Genomic DNA, 20,312 nt, shown 5'->3' on the forward strand with positions numbered 1-20,312 from the left:
AAATGTATGATAATATGAACTATGAAGGCTGAATAAGTACCAGATATGCTTCGTCTTCTCCGGTATTGATGGTTGCGTGAAATACGACAGAACTTCGGTCAGCATATCTTCGGAGCTAATATTGGATGTCCATGTCGATTTCGAAACCGAAGAATGATTACCTGACCACAATAATTCTTATAATTAACATTAGCTCCATTATCAAGCAGCAATGCAACAATCTAAAACCACAAAACACCAAAAAAAATAGCATAACCACAATAATTCGTAGAACTAAAATCAGCTCCATTATCAAGCAATAATGTCCAGGTAATACCGGGTTTCCAATCGCGTCTGTTACATAGAAAATGTTTAGAGCCATACCCATTGTTGTGGATATCTCGGCCTGTGTTACGTTCATCGCGTTTTCTCTAAACGTTCGTGTCACTTGGGCCAACAGCCCGGGTTTGTCGGGTTTGAATAGCTCGAGACGCACACCCTCGGGTGCCCTTCTTTCAACCGCGGCTTTTAAACACATGATCACTCGTTGCTTTTCGGCTTCTGAACTAATCGGGCTTCCATCTATATGTCTTCTATATGTCTGGTATAAAATTCCTGAAAAAATGAAAAAAAAAAACAATTTTAGCAAAATAAACAAAACCCATTTCATAATTTTTTGGGTAAATTACTTTTTGAGTCCCTGTGTTTTATGGGTTTTAACTAGTTGAGTCCAAAAGCAAAAAGTTTAACGACCTGAGTCCCTATAAGCATTTTCTTTAACCATTTGAGTCCAATTTTCTAACACAGTTAGAATTTTGTTGTTAAGTTTTGTAAAATGACCAAATTACCCCCCTATGATTAAAAAATAAAAACTCTCTCTCTTACACATCTCTCCCTCCTTATCTTTATCTCTCTAAAAACCAAACAAATCTGCAACTTTCTCTATCTCTCTCTAAACACCTCCACCATCCCACCATCTACAGGATAATCATCGGTTTCTTCGTATGCCATAAATGTCTGATGATGATGACCAAGAAGAAGATGCGAAAAGTTTGTCAGATGTTAATGTGGTTAACGATGGTGGCCACGACTGTGCTGATCGGGATAGTTAATCTGAGACCGCGGAGGCTGATCAACATAAAGAATCAACTAAATAAAGCGGTGGTCTGGAGGATTCTTCGTCGAAAGCAAATCGAAAAGGATCTGCGGCTTCTTAGGGTTTGTCAAAAGCGGTATGTTATCATGAATTAAATTAGGGTTAGGGTTTTAAGTGTCGCATTGGATTTGGGGTGATGAGAAATTTATGTTGTCATGAAGAAATTTATATCTCCATAAGGGTATTAGTATGAAGAATCTGCAAATTAGGGGTTCCGCCACAGTATGTTATCATGAATCCATTTGGTGAAGAAATTTATGTTTGGGTTAAAAAAAATGGAGATATTTAGACATTTATGATATCTTTATTTAAGGTGAAATCATAAGGGTATCAGGGAGGATGGAACTTCAATGGCAGTTGATGCTGCTGTTGGGGATGCAAAAGCTGAGTAGTGTACCTGATTCAGTTGGCTTTGGAGTTAAATGCACAGGAGGATCCTTAAGCCGTGCAGATCGAAGCGATTAAGCAGATCAGTCTGGGGTCCTAAGAGGATGGTGGTGTTGGTGGTTGTTCAGAGGTGGCGCCAGTTGAATGGCGGTGTTGGGGTTTCAGTGGGATGGTGGTGTGGCGGCAGTGGGATAGTGGTGGTGGTGGAGATAAAGATAAGGAGAGAGATGTGTAAGAGAGAGAGAAAAAAATCTAAATAAATTAGTTTTTTTTTAATTTTTTAATCATAGGGGTAATTTGGTCATTTAACAAAACTTAACAACAAAATTCTAACTGTGTTAGAAAATTGGACTCAAATGGTTAAAGAAAATGCTTATAGGGACTCAGGTCGTTAAACTTTTTGCTTTTGGACTCAACTAGTTAAAACCTATAAAACACACGGACTCAAAAAGTAATTTACCCTAAATTTTTTTTAAAATGTATGATAATGTGAACTATGAAGGCTGAATAAGTACCGGATACGCTTCGTCTTCTCCGGTATTGATGGTTTCGTGAAATACGACAGAACTTCGGTCAGCATATCTTCGGATCTAATATTGGATGTCCATGTCGATTTCGAAACCGGTATTGATGGTCACCAACTGCGTTACTTCCCCATGTACTGAAGCTCAGGATTATATCTAGAGTAGCTGCAGGATAAAAAAGCGCACACTAAATGTCACAACAAATTACTAACATGTCAATGTAAGATGCTTTAAATGTCAAAAATGAATTAGTAAAACAATCACATTCCAGCAATGATGACTCAATAAAAAATAGGAATGATTTAAATGAAACTAATGGAAGAAAGGGGCGGGACATACCTTGGATAAAGTTAAGTACAGCATAAGTAATGAATATACTCAAGATACTTTTAATGACATCCTCTTCAAAAATTCCAAAAATTGACCCGTCTTCATGCCATCCAACAATTACCATAGCCTGCAATAGCAAGATGACATTCAAACATTACCAAATAGCGATTTAAATAAAGAACATATAAAAAACAGCGTTGGTAAGCAGTAGTTTCATGTCTTTCAAAACAAAAACAAAAGAACAAACGTATTGGGCCACGAACAATTATCTGAGTTATGATAGGTAACGAATGAACTGACGTTTTGACGGGTTCATACATCGCTCTAAACATAAGAGAGGTAGCCAACTAACCAAACGTGTTCTATTTGCGGTATCCATTGTAAAACATCAGCAAATAAACTTTTAATTACTTGGAATATAACTTTTTTAATACCAATGTTAAAAAGGCAATGAAAAGTATAACGTACGCAGCTAGAATGCAAGCTGGGCCCTCCAGAACAGCGGTTCTTCCTTCGACCGCAATTACGGCTGAGTCCCTCCCAACGTATCTGGAGTCACCTTTGTTGTATTCTTTCCCTGTTAGTTGTAAAGAGACGCATTCAATTGATTTTATATTTATTAGAATACATAAAATGCAGATGATTAGAGTTACAAAATAGCAAGTATATCAAGAACTTACAAACTTCTGCGAGGTAAGTAGGATTCTTCTGCTTGAAAAACTCAGGGGTGAAAACAAAATAACCAAAAGGATCATATGGGTGAGGTTGGTGAATACCCACCATCACATGAGAATTTTGTCTGTTTTTCATATTTTTGGAAACCGCCCTGTCAAATGTCTGTTTTTCATATTTTTGGAAACCGCCCTGTCAAATCTCAATCAACTCACAAATCTTATTCACATAATGTTCAAATTCACATCAACATTAACCTAATTAACCAATTTACAATTGCCAGCACACCAGTGGATCAATCATCAATACAAACCCTAAATCTCCCAATTGCTCATACAACACACGTACACATTCATTTCTATAAACCTAAAACCTTAGTTATTAAAGCGAGTGCCCATGCGCGCCTAGGCGCAAATAAAGCCCCAGGCCAAACAAATCGCCCTGAGTGCGCCTCGCGCCTTTAATAATAACAATGCTTCAGGTTAGTCCATGTCATAGTTAATAAAGCGAGTACCCGGGCGCGCCTAGGCGCAAATAAAGCCCTGGGCCCAACAAATCGCCCTGAGTGCGCCTCGCGCCTTTAATAACTATGCTTAAAACCACATATTCTTAACATTATTACCTTCTGTTCGATCTCAGGAACCTTCAATACTTTCAAATTCACCTCTCTCTTTCTGAAATTGAGAAGAATCAAACGAAATTTTGTTAGAAATTGAAGAAAAATTACTTCTAATTCGATGGAAAATGGAAATAGAGCTTACATTTCACGCACGGTCTGATCGATCACCTTCATGAAATCCAAGTTTGATTTGCAGAACCATGAATAATGAATGAAGATTTGGGGTTTGTTGATCGAAAAGAATGCCAACCAGTTACAATAAAAAAAATCAACCAATCAATTACCAATCAGCTGCGATGAAGAATACAAATCAACAAATCAAATGAAAACAAAAACATAACAGCTTACGGTATGAAGAGATTGGAGGGCATCGGCCACGGCGACATTGGTGATATTAGCAGGGATCTTGTTCAGTTTCCAGAGATATTTGAAGCTCTCTTCTGGTAAGCTGTGGAAATTCATGAGATCTGAAAATTGGCTGGAATATCAAAGTCCAGACAAGGGTGATGAAGGTGAAGAGACGAACGCATTCACTCAATGGGTGAAAACCCTAATTTGCCCCACCAGCGTCTTAAAATTTTGAAAAAGTTGCAACTGTAGGCCCTTTAAAATGGCTTCTCTCTACTATACATAATGCTTCAAAATTTATACGCAAATAAAATTACTATCATGTCCATCACTTTCCTTTTTAATATATTATAGATTATAGATTATTTTAATCAATATTATTTTAAGTACTGTATTTAAAACATCATAAATGTTGATTTTAAAATAGAACATGTAACTAAATTTTAGATTATATATAGATAATTTTAAATATGAATTAATTAATCATGTACACCTATTATAGAAACTAGAACTATAATCACAATATTTTTAAATTAGTAATCACTAAACTAAGTTATTTATTTCATTTATTTAGACCATCAATATTAGTCACTCTAAGTTTATTTAGGCTAAAGGGTGTGGGTTAATGGTTGGGACATGATTCGCCTCCCATCCAAGACGAACCGGCGCCACCAGTATTCGCTCTGCTCTTCACCTGGATGCCGCAGAAAATAATGGGGAGAGTGGGAGTCGAACCTGAATCACAAGGAACACCAAGTCTTTCCTCAACTACTCTACCACTATCTCATTGACGATCAATATTAGTCATTCTAAGTTTATTTATATTTACTGCCCGCTTGCTCTATCTTGTTAACATGTCATGTATGAAAAAGAAAAGCATGACTGAGCTTAATGTTCGGGATAACCATAAATAACAAAAATATAAATGATTTCAAATGTTTGAAATAAATAAATAACTTATACTGAAAATGTAACGAGATTTAATTTTCCTATATAAAATCATGCTTGAAAAGTTTATTTGAGAACACTTTTTTATCTAAGAATGCTATACATCCAAATATCTTTTTTTTAATATTTAAAATGTCTACTACAAAGTCTACTACAGTTCTAATAAAACTTTGATACAACGTCCTAAAATATAGTATGATTAAGTGGTTGTTGCAGAAACGTATGATTCGAATCAATTGTTGTAGAATATTGTCGTCGATTGTTGTAGAATCTTGTCGTTTATTGGTAATGGTGATGGTGGTGGTCATTGGGAGGAAGAGAAATAAGTTGTGAGACGTTTAGGTGGTGGCCGGAGTGGTGGTGATAGTGAGCCGTATAGTGGCCGGAAGAAACAAGATGTAAACGTGGTGGGTAAAAGAAATCTAGAGCGGTTCTTGAACTTCCGAAAGCACCCGGCTTGTTTGTAGGACACCTTGCTTCTATGTATGTATGAGAAATGGTTGAACAATGGTGGATGATGGTGGTAGTATGGTGAGGGGGTGGCGATCATAGGTGGTTATGGAGGAAGAGAGAGAGCTTTGTTGTTGTGGTGAGTTGATGAAATGAAGGTTGTTAACTCTCATGTATACTTATAGACCAATCTTATGAATATCCAACATGTATTATGTTCTCTAGATACCCCACCATTACAATTTAATAATCAAAGAAAATGGAGGTGGGTCACCCCTAGTGGTGACCGTCAAAATGAGGGAGGGGGGGGGGTTGGGGTTGGGGTGTAATGGTATGGTTACACATTTAGTTTGGATCTAAGGTTATTTAGTTAGGATAATAGTGTGTTATTTAATATAAAGGGTGTTAGGGTGTTCGGGGACCCTAACTAGATCAGAAAAGTAAAAACTATGTTTTTGGCAATATCTTTATGTTTCGGGTAAAGTCCGGTTGTTCGGTTGGATATTGATCCGTTAAAGTGCTAAATAAAGCTATAAAGTGTCGTTTATATTGTTTTTAGTGATACAATAAATTCCCAACACTTTGGAAAGTGACTAGGACTATTTTGACAAGTTTTTGCACTTTACTAGTATTGTTAAATGTTGAATTTTTGTGTTTAGTGCAGAATTTTGTAATTAAAGTATGTTTTAGGCACTTCCGGTCACTATAACTATCACCTAGTGACGCAGTTTTATGATCCTCACCTCCCTACATTCCCTACTAGTGTAGTAATCTATTCCTGGCTCATACTGGCCTCAGAAACAATGTCTGTCTAGTGCTGGCAATGTCAGCATGTTTACTAGGTTATCCACTCACTGTGCTAACTGTGCTTTTGTGCATCAAGTTTGTCACTATTGTTTGTGTGTAATAAATGGAGTGACAGTAATAAAGTATGATGCATGAGTATATATGTATCAGAAAACAGAAAGCAGTTTATTCATAAATATTAATTAATTTGTACGGATACCTGGATTTGTGAGGGTTGTCACATTCTCCCCCCGTTAAGAAAATTTCGTCCCGAAATTTTAGGCTCTGCTTCTAGTTGCAGAGGTCTTAGGAAATAAATGGGGGTACTTTTCTTTCATGCGATCCTCACGTTCCCATGTGTATTCTGGTCCATGTCTTGTATTCCAACGAACTTTAACGAGCTTGACACTACTCCTGCGTGTTTTGTTTATCTTCCAATCAGTAACCTTGACTGGTTCTTCAACAAAGTGGAGCGTGTCGTCAATATGAATTTCGTCAGCCGGGATGACAACAGTTTCTTGCGTCGGACTCTTCTTCAAGTTTGATACATGGAATGTATCGTGAACACCATTAAGTTCGGCAGGTAAGTCCAACTTGTATGCTACTAAACCAATCCTTTCCAGAATCTTGAACGGACCAATATAACGCGGATTCAACTTTCCACGCTTTCCGAAGCGTGCCACACCCTTCCAGGGTGATACCTTCAACAATACCATGTCTCCCACCTCGAATTCCAGAGGTTTCCTTCTTCGGTCGTCATAACACTTTTGACGATCACGAGCCGCCTTAATGCGTTCTCGGATCTGTGCAATCTTGTCTGTGGTTTCCTGGACCACTTCAGGACCAACTAACTGCCTATCACCTGCGTCAGCCCAACAGATCGGTGATCGACATTTGCATCCGTATAGAGCTTCGAACGGTGCGGCTTGAATACTTGCGTGATAACTATTGTTGTATGAAAATTCGACCAATGGTAGGTGAGTATCCCAACTTCCACCTAAATCCATTATGCAAGCTCGCATCATATCTTCTAAAGTCTGAATCATTCGTTCGCTCTGTCCATCTGTTTGTGGGTGAAAAGCGGTGCTCAGATTCAACTGAGATCCGAATGCTTCCTGAAAGGACTGCCAAATCCTTGACACAAACCTCCCGTCTCTATCAGAGATGATCGAGAGAAGCACTCTGTGACGTGTAACGATCTCTCTCATGTATATCTCAGCCAACTTGCTCGTGTTATCTTTCTCTCTGATTGGCAAGAAATGCACAGATTTCGTTAACCGGTCTACTATTACCCAAATAGTATCGTGACCTTTTGGCGTTCTTGGCAACTTTGTTATGAAATCCATTGACATCTGTTCCCATTTCCATTTGGGTATTTCGGGTTGTTGCTGAAGTCCTGAAGGCTTCTGGTACTCGGCTTTTACCTTGGCGCACGTTAAACACTTACTAACATAAACTGCAACATCCCCTTTCATCCTAGGCCACCAATAGAAGTCCTTAAGATCTTGGTACATCTTATCCGCTCCCGGATGAATAGAGTACCGTGATTTGTGAGCCTCATTGAAAATAACCTTTCTCAAACCACCAAACAGAGGAACCCAAATTCGTCTCATGAAACATAAAGTTCCTTCCTCGTTTGGTACTAACTGCTTCTCCATTCCACGGAATGTTTCATCCAGGCCCCGTATGTATGAAACCCAAATTCGTCTCATGAAACCCAAATTCGCACACTTTAAACCCTCAAATGTTTCATCCAGGCCCCGTATGTATGAAACCTGTTCAAGCAACAATTCAAACTAATAAAACTGAACATTAACACATATGAATGACAAATTATAACTCAACTTTTCAACAAAAACAATATTAAAAATATAGTGTGTAAGTTATAACATTTTTAAATTATGAAACACTAAAGATACTTGTGTACCAACCTCTAAAACATTTGTTTCAATTCATCACCCATTTATAACCCTTTTCATTTCTATTGCTATAGCTACAAGTAAATGGTGTAACATGTTCAATATTAAACCCTATGATGCGGAGATAACCTGTGAAAGGTAAAATAAAACAATCTAATGAGTGGATCAAGTAAAAAAAAAGTGAAGAATCTGTGAGGGAAGCAATTAGTATGAAGAACCTGCTGTGAGGGACAACTAAGAAGAGGATATTTAATATGTGATATTTCAAGAAGAAGACACGCGTATCCTGTGACTGGGTTAAAAGAAAGAATTGTTGTGTCTTGTGTGATACAACCGCAAGAAGAATCTTAGTGGGTCATATTGTCTAAAAAATATATGCGAGATGGATTCAATTCATGTGATATGATGGTGGGTAAGTTAATGAAGATCGGGTGGAGTTCGTGTTGAGACAACCAGAGAGAGGTGGGAAAGCCAAAAAGCATATGACTCCAATGACCAATATGTGTCCTCATTGTTTGTTTTATTATATAATATAGGTATATATTTGTTATTATTTGCGGGTATTTAGGTGTGTACTTGGATATCTGTGAATATTTTGTGGATTGATTAAGATGTAAATGAACTTATGCGTTTCGTTGAAATTTGAAACTTATTTTGTATTTGGTTGAACTTGAGTTTAGCTTCGTTGAAATTTGAAACATATTTTGTATTTGGTTGAAACTTATTTTGTATTTGTTTTACTTGAATTTTAGACCTTTGAGTTTTCAAAGCTATCTATTATTATTTTTTTATTTACTCGAGACTAATCAAGCCGAGCCGAGCTAGCAAAGTTTGAAACCAAGCCGAACTCGAGCTTAGGTATCCAGCTCGGTTTCAAATCCGAACTGGCTCGTTTTATAATCGAGCCCGAGCTTACCCCTAGCTCGACTCTGCTTGTGAACGTACACTTTGATGAGTTGGCCATGCGGCTGAACAGGTTTCCTAAACATTCCATGTCCATCAACTTCTTATGTGGGAAAAAATGTAGACAGGTCGAACTAGTAGAATATGAAAGAATAAAGAATTTTGTTGTTCATTTATTTATTATCATCGTTGCATCAAGTACAAGTACAATATGAAAGAATAAAGAATTTTCAAGACTGGAAATATTTACTAGAAGGTGATGATGAATTGCATTCAAACCAAAATCCCATGTAGGCTTAGAGGAATCTGGAGCGTTTGCATTCAGCAGGAAGACCGTTAGTAAAGCGTGTGCGGTCATTGCAGTAGTTGTAGATCATGTGCTTGTTCTGCACCCACCTAATCCTGTTTCGGCCAGCTGCATCGACTCCTTGAGTTCTCCATGCCTGGTTGTCATTTACAGAGCTTGTCGACCTTGAGTTAGGACCAACTTTATCGGCATTGGCATTGAATTTCCTGTAGTAAGCGGTGAAAGGTGCATTTTTCCAGTCAGTTTTCACACGCCCACCCTGGGTTGCCCAGTCATCTGCATTCCACAGGCTGGCATACACTCTCATCGGTTGGCTCTTGGGAAAGGGAACTCCAGCAGCCTCATGGTTGTTAAACACCCTCACTGGTATGTTATCAATCAAGAAACTGTAGTAAAATGTAGTTGAAGATCAGTACATGTCAGTAGTACGGGTAACTTGTGTGCATAGATCGAATGTGAGATGGACTTACATGATTCTTTGTGCGTTCCATACAATAGTGTAGGTGTGGAAGGCGGCAGTTGGGTCGAACCATAGGTGAAACTGTTGTTCCTTATCTCCTTTCCCTTGCGAGTATACATTGGTGTGGATTGTGTAAGGGCTTCCTGTGGTGTTGCCCAAGAACTCAAAGTCTATCTCATCATGCCCCGCTCCTTGTGACGATAACTGGTGTACAAAATCAGTCATGCTTTTTGTTAGGGACTTGGTAACTATGATATAATGTCAAGATACAAATTTTGAAATCATGAGGGCATGGACTACTTACATAGAAGGTGGTGACAGTACCAGCAGAGTTTCCAGGTACTAGTTTGAGTTGCATGTCGAACCTTCCAAAGAGGTACTCGTGCTTGGACTGGAAACCTGAACCGGAGTACTGATCGAGTGAAAGGGATAGATCCTGACCGCCATTGGAAATTTTAGCACGTTCACCTCCAAAAGTGATGTCCATTTCGTCATAAAAACTTCCTGCCGATGCAGCTACAATCAGACATGAAATTGCTAGAGCAATTGCACAAGCATTATGGCTTGAATGTCCCATTATTCTTCTCAACCGAACTAGTGTGTATGTATGTGTGTGAAAGATAGAGAGAGGAAGAGATGTGATGGGTTTATGTTTAATTTCAGTGATGGTTTATATATATATATATATATATAGGTGTGGCTACATGATCACAAGTTTGCCGTAGGAACCATCCTGGTTGGTGGACAAGAGGTGACTCCACCGAAAAATGATTAGAAGACACCCATTTACGCGTGCCAACTCATGGAGAACAATTATTGCTTGTGTTTCTCGACACACACATATTTATGTGAAACTTCCTTCCACTATTCAATTGAAAATATTTTCAGTCATAACATTATTGGTTAGTGTTCCAAATGGAATGTTTTACTTATTTTTTCTGAGGTTATAATTTTAAATATGAATTAATTAATCATGTACACCTATTATAGAACTAGAACTATAATCACAATATTTTCAAATTATTAAGCACTAAACTAAGTTATTTATTACATTTATTTAGACCATCAATATTAGTCACTCTAAGTTTATTTAGGCTAAAGGGTGTGGGGGTAATGGTTGGGACATGATTTGCCACGTAAGTACGTGAATGGAAGGCTACATCACCCCCCTTGCATGATCCACCATGGTTTGCATGGATTAAACCATAGCAACCATGGTCCTCCTTTCCATTTTTCAAGAAATCATTTTCTTTTTCTTTAGACAAGGATAAATTAAAATAAATAAGGGGATAGTGGTTTGGGTCATAACCACAACCTTAGGGTATTGGTATTGGTTTTGGATGATGGATTAGAGGTGGGTGACATGGCACTGACGTTGATGATTATGAGGGTCATTACCACACTCTATAGCCTTATTATATTATTGTCTGCTTGCTCTATCTTGTAAACATGTCATCTATGAAAAAGAAAAGCATATTTGAGCTTAATGCTCTCGGGTATACTCACACATCTAAGAGACTGCACACACGCAGCTGTTTTACATCGAATATATAATAAACGTCGTATCAGGTCAAAATAGGAGGATATCTTGACCTCGGTCTTCACTTCGTAACATAGTCCAACCGTAACCAGCCATATCCACACAATATGCATCAACATCAACCCCTCTCTCTCCTCCGTCAATTCTCTTCCCCACATCGGTGTAACTCACCGCCCTTACTCCTCTCCGTTCACTGAAATTGGGCCGGCATCCGTTCACCGCGATCGGTGAACTCCATTCACCGAATGAATCCCTGAGACCACACCTCCCCCTAAATACATGCATGTTTCCACACGTCTGGAAACTACTCTTATAAATATTATAATGGTAGTCCCAAAATGGAACGTTTCTCTAATTAATTTTTCTAGTTTCTAAAAATTTATATTTACTTCTCTCTTTATCCAAAAATTATTCACTTTGATCAATTTTGGTACAAGTGTTGTTAATTTTACAGCAGATTCACTCTCAACCAAACGAAAGAGCATATTGAACCAGCGTACTTAGCAGATGGTCCGGAAATTAATTGCCTTATGTGTTATTTCAGAGGTAAAATGTCTGCAGTCTTCGAACCACATCTACAGACATCTATAGCAGAAGATGTGAATCAAACCTCTGCAGTCTGCAAGAAGAAGACTGTTTGTTTTTTTAACTTCTACAAGCTGTCGAAATAAACTGAAATTAAACTGATTTATCAAAATAGTTGGGTAACGAAAATTAACGATAAATATCTGAATACAATATAATAAAATATTCAAATGTAATACAAAGATCTAAGTTATCTCCGATATAATTAGCCTTTCGAAAAAATATCTCTAATACAATTAAATACTTATCAAAAGGGAATAAAAGTTTGAGTCTTCTTGATTTCTTCTAAATTGTATCTCAAAATCTCACGATCTCTAACCATCATCCCCATGTTCATGTCTTGTCATCTATAACTGTGAAGACCGGCCAATTCAGGTCACATTGTCACGAAAGATGGGTAGAGTTTTATGAAATGCATCTGAACCGATCATCATCCTCCGATGTATCGGCAATACCACTGCCGAACACAAAAGCATTGCAACAAGTTATACAAACCAAAACTCAAACAAATATTAGAAATATTAGTTGAAACATTTTGTCACACCCCAACCGATGGCGGAAACATCGGGGCGCGGCACTAGGCAAACCAGATTGCTCAAGAGATCCATAACAACTATTTGTTACCAAAATTTTTAAAGGTTAATTGTCCCACACCAATCAACAATTATTCAACAAGTAATTATTACAAATAACGAGTTTCTCTCAAACAAAACAAGTCCGACAACCTAGATTTCTATTAGATGAGTTTCTAGACTGCCTATCTTGATTCCAGCAAACAAATCCATCAACCTATCACATACGTTAAAATAAAGTCAATACATAAAATGTAAAGGTGAGTACACAAGTATGTATAGTATATAGTTAAGAAAGTGTTTTTACGCATAACCAGCATGTATCACGTAACGGGCGAAAGCAAGTAACTATCACACAATGATTACAACTTAGCCACGAGACTACGTTGTAGAGTATGCGCGACACATGTTCAGCGAACACGTGAAGTAAAGTGATGTGATCCCTAGCAACCCCTGTCCACCACAGGTGCTGAGTCCAAACTATAGTACTATCGTTGCTAGAGGCGGTATCGTGTAACACTGTATAAGCATAGTAACAAGCATTCATGGGCGATTAGCGTTGTAAAGTGTTTGTGTTGTGTGTTGTGTTTTGATATAGAACGTATGTAACACCCAAAAGTGCATTAAAAGAAAATGGATTCGTGTATACTCACAGTATGTGTTTAACAAGCAAACACAGCTTGATTGGAATGAAGGGAGCGCGTTGGAGTAAGCCTGAGCATAGAACAGTAGCGTAAGCGCTGAACAGTGCGTAAATAGTATGCCGGATGATTGAGTGTTCGAAACGTGATCCGAACGGATGAGTCTCCATTCGAATGAGTGTGTATTGTTCGGACTCGTGATTATAGGGTGATCGAAGGTTTCCGCATTTATCGTTTCGTGTACGCGTTTTGTTAAGATGCCTCTAGATTGATGATTTCGTATAAAAGGAAACGCGGTAATGATATAATCTCCGATCAATCAGCGAGACTAAACAAGGAAATGACGATATGTACGTATATGGCGACAATCTTTGCTTCAAAAGAATTTCAAAAGAGCTTATATATATTAAAAGTTACCATTTAAACCCTTTAGTTTCCCTACCTGTACTAACTGCGTTATATCTTTTATTAACTAAGACTTATTCTAAAATCAATTAACTAGATTAGTTAAAATTTTTAATTACGATATGATTTAATTAAATTAATTATTTAACAAGTAGATATATAAATAGATAAATGGATTAAACTAGAGAGTAAAATCCTGATCATTATTTATTTCACGAAAAATTCCAAAGTTTCAAAGGTTAGGATCCGAATTTTTAAAACGGGTCGGATTTTGGATATCCGTTTTTGACGGATGTTACAAAGGGAGCGCGTTGGAGTAAGCCTGAGCATAGAACAGTAGCGTAAGCGTTGAATAGTGCATAAATAGTATGCCGGATGATTGAGTGTTCGAAAGGTGATCCGAATGGATGAGTCTCCATTCGAGCGGATGGTCATTCGAGCAGATGACCATTCGAACGGATGGCCATTCGAATGAGTGTGTATTGTTTGGAAAATTGTTAAATGTTGAAGTTTAATCAAATCGTTCAAAACGGTTCCCAATGTTGAAACGATTTTAAATAAGAGACAGGTCACTTGGTTGAATGGTCATTCGATCAGATGGTCATCCGATCGGATGGCCTTTCGAGTGAGTGATTTGTTATTTGAGATTTGGTAAAATTTTCTAAGTATAAAGTTTGGAGTTTAACGGAGACGGCGTGACGACGTGTCAAACAACGGAAAAACACACCAAGTCCAGCTCATTTGATCGAATGGTCTCGTCCCGAAATTAAGGCGCAGGCATAACAAAGAGATGTGGATATTTAGCTTTCATATCACTTTCGAGTTCCCAAGTCAACTCGGCGCCGCGTTTGCCTTCCCAGCGAACCTTCACTATAGGAATGCGAGAGTGTCGAAGTTTCTTGTTCTCTCGGTCCATGATTTCTACTGGCTTTTCCACGAAGTGTAGAGTTTCGTTAACTTGCAAATCCTCGAGAGGGACATGCAGGTTTTCTTTAGTTAGACATTTCTTGAGGTTCGAGACGTGGAAACTCGGATGTACGTTGCTGAGTTCCTCCGATAATTCGAGTCGGTAGGCCACTTTGCCAATTCTTTCCAGAATCTTAAAGGGACCCATGTATCGTGGCGCTAGCTTTCCTTTATTGCCGAATCGAATCACCCCCTTCCAAGGTGAAACATTTAGGAGTACGTGATCACCAACTTCAAACTCAAGGGGCTCGTGGCGTTTATTGGCGTATCTCTTTTGACGACTCCTCGCTTTCAAGAGATTGGCTCGTATCTGGAGGATCTTGTCAGTCGTTTCTTGTAATAACTCAGGACCGGTAATTTAAGCGTCTCCGACCTCGTGCCATACAATAGGCGATCGACATTTTCTTCCATATAATGCCTCAAAGGGTGCCATTTGAATACTAGCGTGATAACTGTTATTGTACGAGAATTCTACTAAAGGTAAATGCGTATCCTAATTACCACCAAAATCTACAACGCACGAACGAAGCATGTCTTCAAGGGTGCGGATCGTGCGCTCAGTCTGACCATCGGTCTGCGGATGGAATGCGGTACTGAGATTAAGAGTAGTACCGAGAGTGGATTGGAATGTCTCCCAGAGACACAAGGTGAATCGACCGTCGCGGTCAGAGATGATGTCACAAGGTGTCCCATGTCGACAAATGACTTCGTCGGTATAGATTCGTGCTAATCGTTCTACCTTGTAATCTTCTCGTATCCGTAGAAAGTGAGCGGATTTCGTAAGACGATCAACGATAACCCAAATGCTATCGTGACCTGATAGCGTGCGAGGGAGTTTCGTAATGAAATCCATAGCTATACTCTCCTATTTCCACATCGGGATCTCGTGTTGTTCGATTAAGCCAGAGGGCCGTTGGTGTTCAGCCTTAACTTTCGAGCAAGTAAGGCATTTCGAAACATAGAGAGCGATATCCTTCTTCATTCCTGGCAACCAATACCTGGCACGGGGGTCCTGGTACATCTTGTCGGCACCGGGATGAATGGAATATCGAGATTTGTGGACTTCAGTCAGCAATATCTCCCAAAGGTTCTTGCAACTGGGAATCTAAATGCGGTCGAGATAGTGAAAGATAACATTCGGTTTATTCACTAGTTGGTTTTCAGTTCCAAGAATTCTATCGTCCTTCAAGGTGTTCTCAAGAAAACAGGCATGTTGAGCATCGCGAATGAGGGCTTCGAGGTCGTGTTGGGCTTGAACATCACGAACACTATGTAAATAGCTTTGTCGGCTAAGATCGTCGGCAATGACATTTGCTTTGCCTGGGTTGTAGCGTATCTCACAATCGTAGTCGTTGAGTAGTTCAACCCATCTGCGTTGGCGCATATTCAGCTCTTTCTTGTTCAAGATGTGTTGTAGGCTTTTATGGTCGGTGAAGACCATACACTTGGTACCATATAGGTAGTGTCGCCAAATCTTTAACGCAAAAACAACTGCACCGAGTTCGAGATCATGGGTTGTGTAGTTCTTCTCGTGGACTTTGAGTTGGCAAGACGCGTACGCGATAACCTTGTCTCGTTGCATAAGAACACCACCAAGACCTAGGTTTGAGGCATCACAATAAACAACAAAGTCGTCGTTTCCATCAGGTAGCGAGAGTACGGGAGCTTTGCAAAGCATATGCTTGAGAGTTTGAAAGGCATCCTCGTGTTTGGTTCCCCAAACAAAAGGTTTGTCTTTATGAGTTAGAGAAGTGAGAGGAACGGTGATTTTAGAGAAATCAACGATAAATCGACGGTAATAACCCACCAATCCGAGAAAAGAACGAACTTCGGATGGGGTTTTCGATGTAATCCAACTCTTAACTGCTTCAATCTTCGCGGGGTCGACGTGAATACCTTGACTGTTGACGATGTAACCGAGAAATTGAACCTCCTCAAGCCAAACTTTACACTTAGAGAACTTGGCGTAGAGGCGATTCCCTTGGAGAAGCTCAAGAACTAATCGGAGATGATGCGCGTGTTCGGCTCTCGACTTCGAATAAATAAGGATATCATCGATAAATAAGATAACAAAGCGATCAAGAAAGGGTTTACACACACGGTTCATCAAATCCATGAAGACCGCAGGTGCGTTTGTTAGACCAAAAGGCATGACCACGAATTCTTAATGGCCATAATAGGTACGAAAAGTGGTTTTAGGATATCTTGTTCCTGAATTCGCAATTGATGGTAACCGGCACGTAGATCGATCTTAGAAAAACACGTAGCGCCTTGCAGTTGATCAAATAACTCATCGATTCGGGGTAGAGGATAGCGATTCTTGATAGTAAGCTTGATGAGTTCCCTATAGTCGATGCACATTCGGAACGATCCATCCTTCTTTTTCACGAAAAGGACAGGTGCGCCTCATTGAGATGTGCTAGGGCGTATGAAACCTTTATCAAGTAATTCCTGGAGTTGACTAGAAAGTTCACGCATTTCGGACGGTTTGAGGCGATAAGGAGCTTTAGCGACAGGGTTAGCTCTAGGAATGAGGTCGATACGAAAGTCACTATCACGAGTCGGGGGGTAGACCGGGTAAATCGTCAGGAAAGACATTAGGAAAATCACGAACCACAAGTACCTTTTCCATCAGCTTCTTTTCCTTCTCCGCTACTACGATGTATGCTAAGAAAGCCATGTTTTCCTTGCGGAGATACTTGCTTGTTTGAATGCACGACATAACTTTTAGGTAGTGTTTGGTATACAGTAATGAGAGGTGAAATGGAATGAATGATTACGAGGGAATGAAGAAAAGGGTGTTTGGTTGGTCAATGGAATGGAATCACTCATTCCAAAAGGCATTCCATTCCCTCAAAACTATTCCTTCCACCCCCATGTTTTTTTTTCCATTCCATCCCCTCTTGCACCATTCATCAATACCACAACCCACCAGCACCACCACCCACCACCGACGCCATCGCCGCCACCCGCCACCACCTCACCCCGACAGCCACCTTCGCCGCTGCCACCCACTCACCACCGTTATCACCCACAGCTGCGAACAACCACCAACGCCACTTGCCACCGCCCACCACCATCGTCGACGCCACCACCACCGCCACCACCAACCGCCGCTACCGCCACTTTTGCTGCCACCCACTACCAACGACCACCTTGTCGCCACCACCACTCGTCGTCACCGCCGCACCGCTACTCGCCGCCGCCACCACCACCCATCGTTGCCGCCGACACCCACCACCGCCACCTATAACCACCCACAATCACTACTACCACCGACCACCACCACCGACCACCACCACCATTCACCGCTTATTTTATTACTCCGTTTTTCTTGCCTACCGAACAATACACAATAATAATTCATTCCATTCACACATGGTAACCAAACAAGACATGAAATGGTAATGATCCATTGCATTCCCTCATCCATTCCATTACCTCGTCCATTCCATTCCTTCGAACATTCCATTACCCCATACCAAACAGACCCTTAGTTCTTTCGAGGATACTTCGCCATAAACACATAATTGGTCGCCATTAGGGAGAGAGAAACGAATCATATTTTTGAAACAAACAACTTCAGCACGATTTTCACGAAGAAAATCCATGCCTACTATGACATCGAAGCTACCAAGTTGCATAGGAATGAGATCGATCGGGAAAACGTGATTGTTGAGTTCGAGAGTACAATCATGGAGTACAGAACTAACGGTGATGGTTCTTCCGGTGGCGATTTCTACGTCGAACATCGTTGGAAGGTTAGCGCGTTTACGTTTTAGGAGCTTTTCGAATTCAAACGACACAAAATGGTTATTGGCTCCAGTATCAAATAAACACGAAGCATAAATGCCATTGACGAGAAACGTACCATTGGCAACATTGTTGTCAGTCTAAGCTTGGCGGACATTGATGTTGAAAGTTCTTCTGGGGGGCTGCTTGCTGTGGTTGTTGCTGCTGCTGAGGTTGCTGCTGTTGTGGTTGTTGCTGCGGTGGTTGTTGTGCTTCTTGTTTCACAACTCGATTCGGGCAGACGTTAGCAAAGTGATTTGGGTCACCACAAGAGTAGCAAGCTCGCGCATTAACAGCAGGCGCAGGAGCTGCTTGGTTACCCTGGATAGCAAGAGGTTGAGTTGGTGATGCAGGAGCTCGAGCAGCTTGTTGACGTGGGCCTGAATGGCAATGAGCAGTGAAATGCCATAAATGTTTCAGTTGGCATAGAAACGGCAATTCACCCCTGCAGGGTGATGGTAGGTGCAAGTTGGGCACAGAGGATGAACACCAGTATACGCACGCTTAGCAGGCGGTGCGTTGGTGACAGTAGCTTGTCGGTTCTGATTGTTGGGTTGTACGGGGACAACGTTGAGAGGAGCGGCGGTAGTAGCGTAGTTCTTGTTATTGTTGCCCTTTCGCTTGCGATTCTGGCGTGAAGACATTGAACCTTGTGATGCTGCAGTTTCGGTTGCGGGAGTAGCAGTTGCTTGATTGAGGCTTTTGGTTGAGGTTTTAAAGTACCCAGCTAAGACTCTCTTATCGTTGATCTCCGCTGTGAGTTGGTAAGTTTCCTCAATAGTAGCGGGTTTAGCTGCTAGAACAAAGTCAGCTACACAGTCGGGGAGAGCGCGGATGTATTTCTTGATTGTCATATCAGGTGTTGCCACCTGACTAGGACAGGTGATACTGAGCTGCTTGAAGCGAGCGGTGAGACCAGCGTTGTCACCTCCATCTTGTTTGATATGCCTGAATTCATTCTCCAACTTTTGAACTTCATGCAGAGGGCAGAACTCCTTCATCATGAGCTCCGTGAGTTCCTCCCAAGAAAGACCATAAGCTGGATCACTGTCGCGCCTGTTGCGCTCAGTAGTCCACCAGTACAGAGCCCTGGACTGAAAAACTCCAGTAGCATTAACAATACGCAGGTTTTCTGAGCATCCGCTTTGCCTGAAGGTGACTTCCATTGAGTCAAACCATTGGAACATAGCGTTGGGTCCATCTTTGCCAGTGAAGTTAGCAGGACCGCAGGCCTTGAATTGTTTAAAGCTGAAAGGAGCTTTGGGCGTATCGCTCTTTGACTCGACAGACGATTTGCTGTTGACCTCATTGATCTCACTGACAATCTGAGGTATAACTTTAGCCATTTCCTTGGCTACCAGTGAAGCGATGCGCTTGTCAACATGGTTTCATCGAGTAGCACGTTGAGTATGCGAACCAAATGACGACATTGTCTGCAATAGACATCGTCATATGATTTAGGGGTGTGCACGGTTCGGTTCGGTTCGGATATTAGCATTATCCGTAACCGTAATTGAAGTCATCGGTTCGGTTCGGTTAATTTTCGGTTAATAACCAATTCAAACAAGGGATAATTTTTTTACTTAGAAATACACCTAATGGAGGTATAAATACATGAAATAGATGTACATATACATGAAATAGATGTATAAATAAATGAAATGCAGGTATAAATGCATGAATAGATGTTTAAATACATAAAATGGAGGTATAAATAAATAAAATTAAGGTATAAATAAATGAAATAAAGGCATAAATAAATGAAATAGAGGTATTATTACATGAAATGAAAGTATAAAAAATGAAATACATGAAATAGAGTTATAAAAGTGAGAAATGTGTAAAAAAATAAATGATTCGGTTCGGTTCGGTTAATTTCGATTAACCGATGGTAAAAAAAAATATCCGTTAACCCACTTTCGGTTAATTCGGTTTCGGTTAATTTCGGTTCGGTTTTGTCGATTTTTGGTTCGGTTTCGGTTAACGATTCGGTTATTGCACACCCCTAATATGATTTAGACGA

General features: G+C 40.1%; 1 protein-coding gene and 2 long non-coding RNA genes across 3 annotated transcripts; all 3 read right to left on the minus strand.

Moving 5' to 3' along the window:
* Nucleotides 1–2,032: 2,032 nt before the first annotated feature.
* On the minus strand, nucleotides 2,033–3,141 carry LOC110917269. The gene is made up of 4 exons (XR_002580448.2): nucleotides 3,057–3,141; nucleotides 2,845–2,953; nucleotides 2,386–2,503; nucleotides 2,033–2,211 (listed from the first exon to the last, which is right to left on the minus strand). It is a non-coding gene; the product is annotated as an uncharacterized LOC110917269 (long non-coding RNA).
* A 140-nt stretch (nucleotides 3,142–3,281) lies between these two features.
* Nucleotides 3,282–4,336, minus strand: LOC118483758. The gene is made up of 3 exons (XR_004871402.1): nucleotides 3,810–4,336; nucleotides 3,649–3,722; nucleotides 3,282–3,421 (listed from the first exon to the last, which is right to left on the minus strand). It is a non-coding gene; the product is annotated as an uncharacterized LOC118483758 (long non-coding RNA).
* Nucleotides 4,337–9,171: 4,835 nt separating this feature from the next.
* LOC110920444 (xyloglucan endotransglucosylase/hydrolase protein 15) lies at nucleotides 9,172–10,396 on the minus strand. The gene is made up of 3 exons (XM_022164667.2): nucleotides 10,093–10,396; nucleotides 9,799–9,992; nucleotides 9,172–9,714 (listed from the first exon to the last, which is right to left on the minus strand). The coding sequence occupies exons 1-3, from the start codon at nucleotides 10,363–10,365 to the stop codon at nucleotides 9,318–9,320; spliced, it is 864 nt and encodes a 287-aa protein (XP_022020359.1). The 5' UTR covers nucleotides 10,366–10,396; the 3' UTR covers nucleotides 9,172–9,317.
* Nucleotides 10,397–20,312: the final 9,916 nt, after the last annotated feature.

This window comes from Helianthus annuus, chromosome 11, assembly GCF_002127325.2.
Source record: "Helianthus annuus cultivar XRQ/B chromosome 11, HanXRQr2.0-SUNRISE, whole genome shotgun sequence".
NCBI lineage: Eukaryota > Viridiplantae > Streptophyta > Magnoliopsida > Asterales > Asteraceae > Helianthus > Helianthus annuus.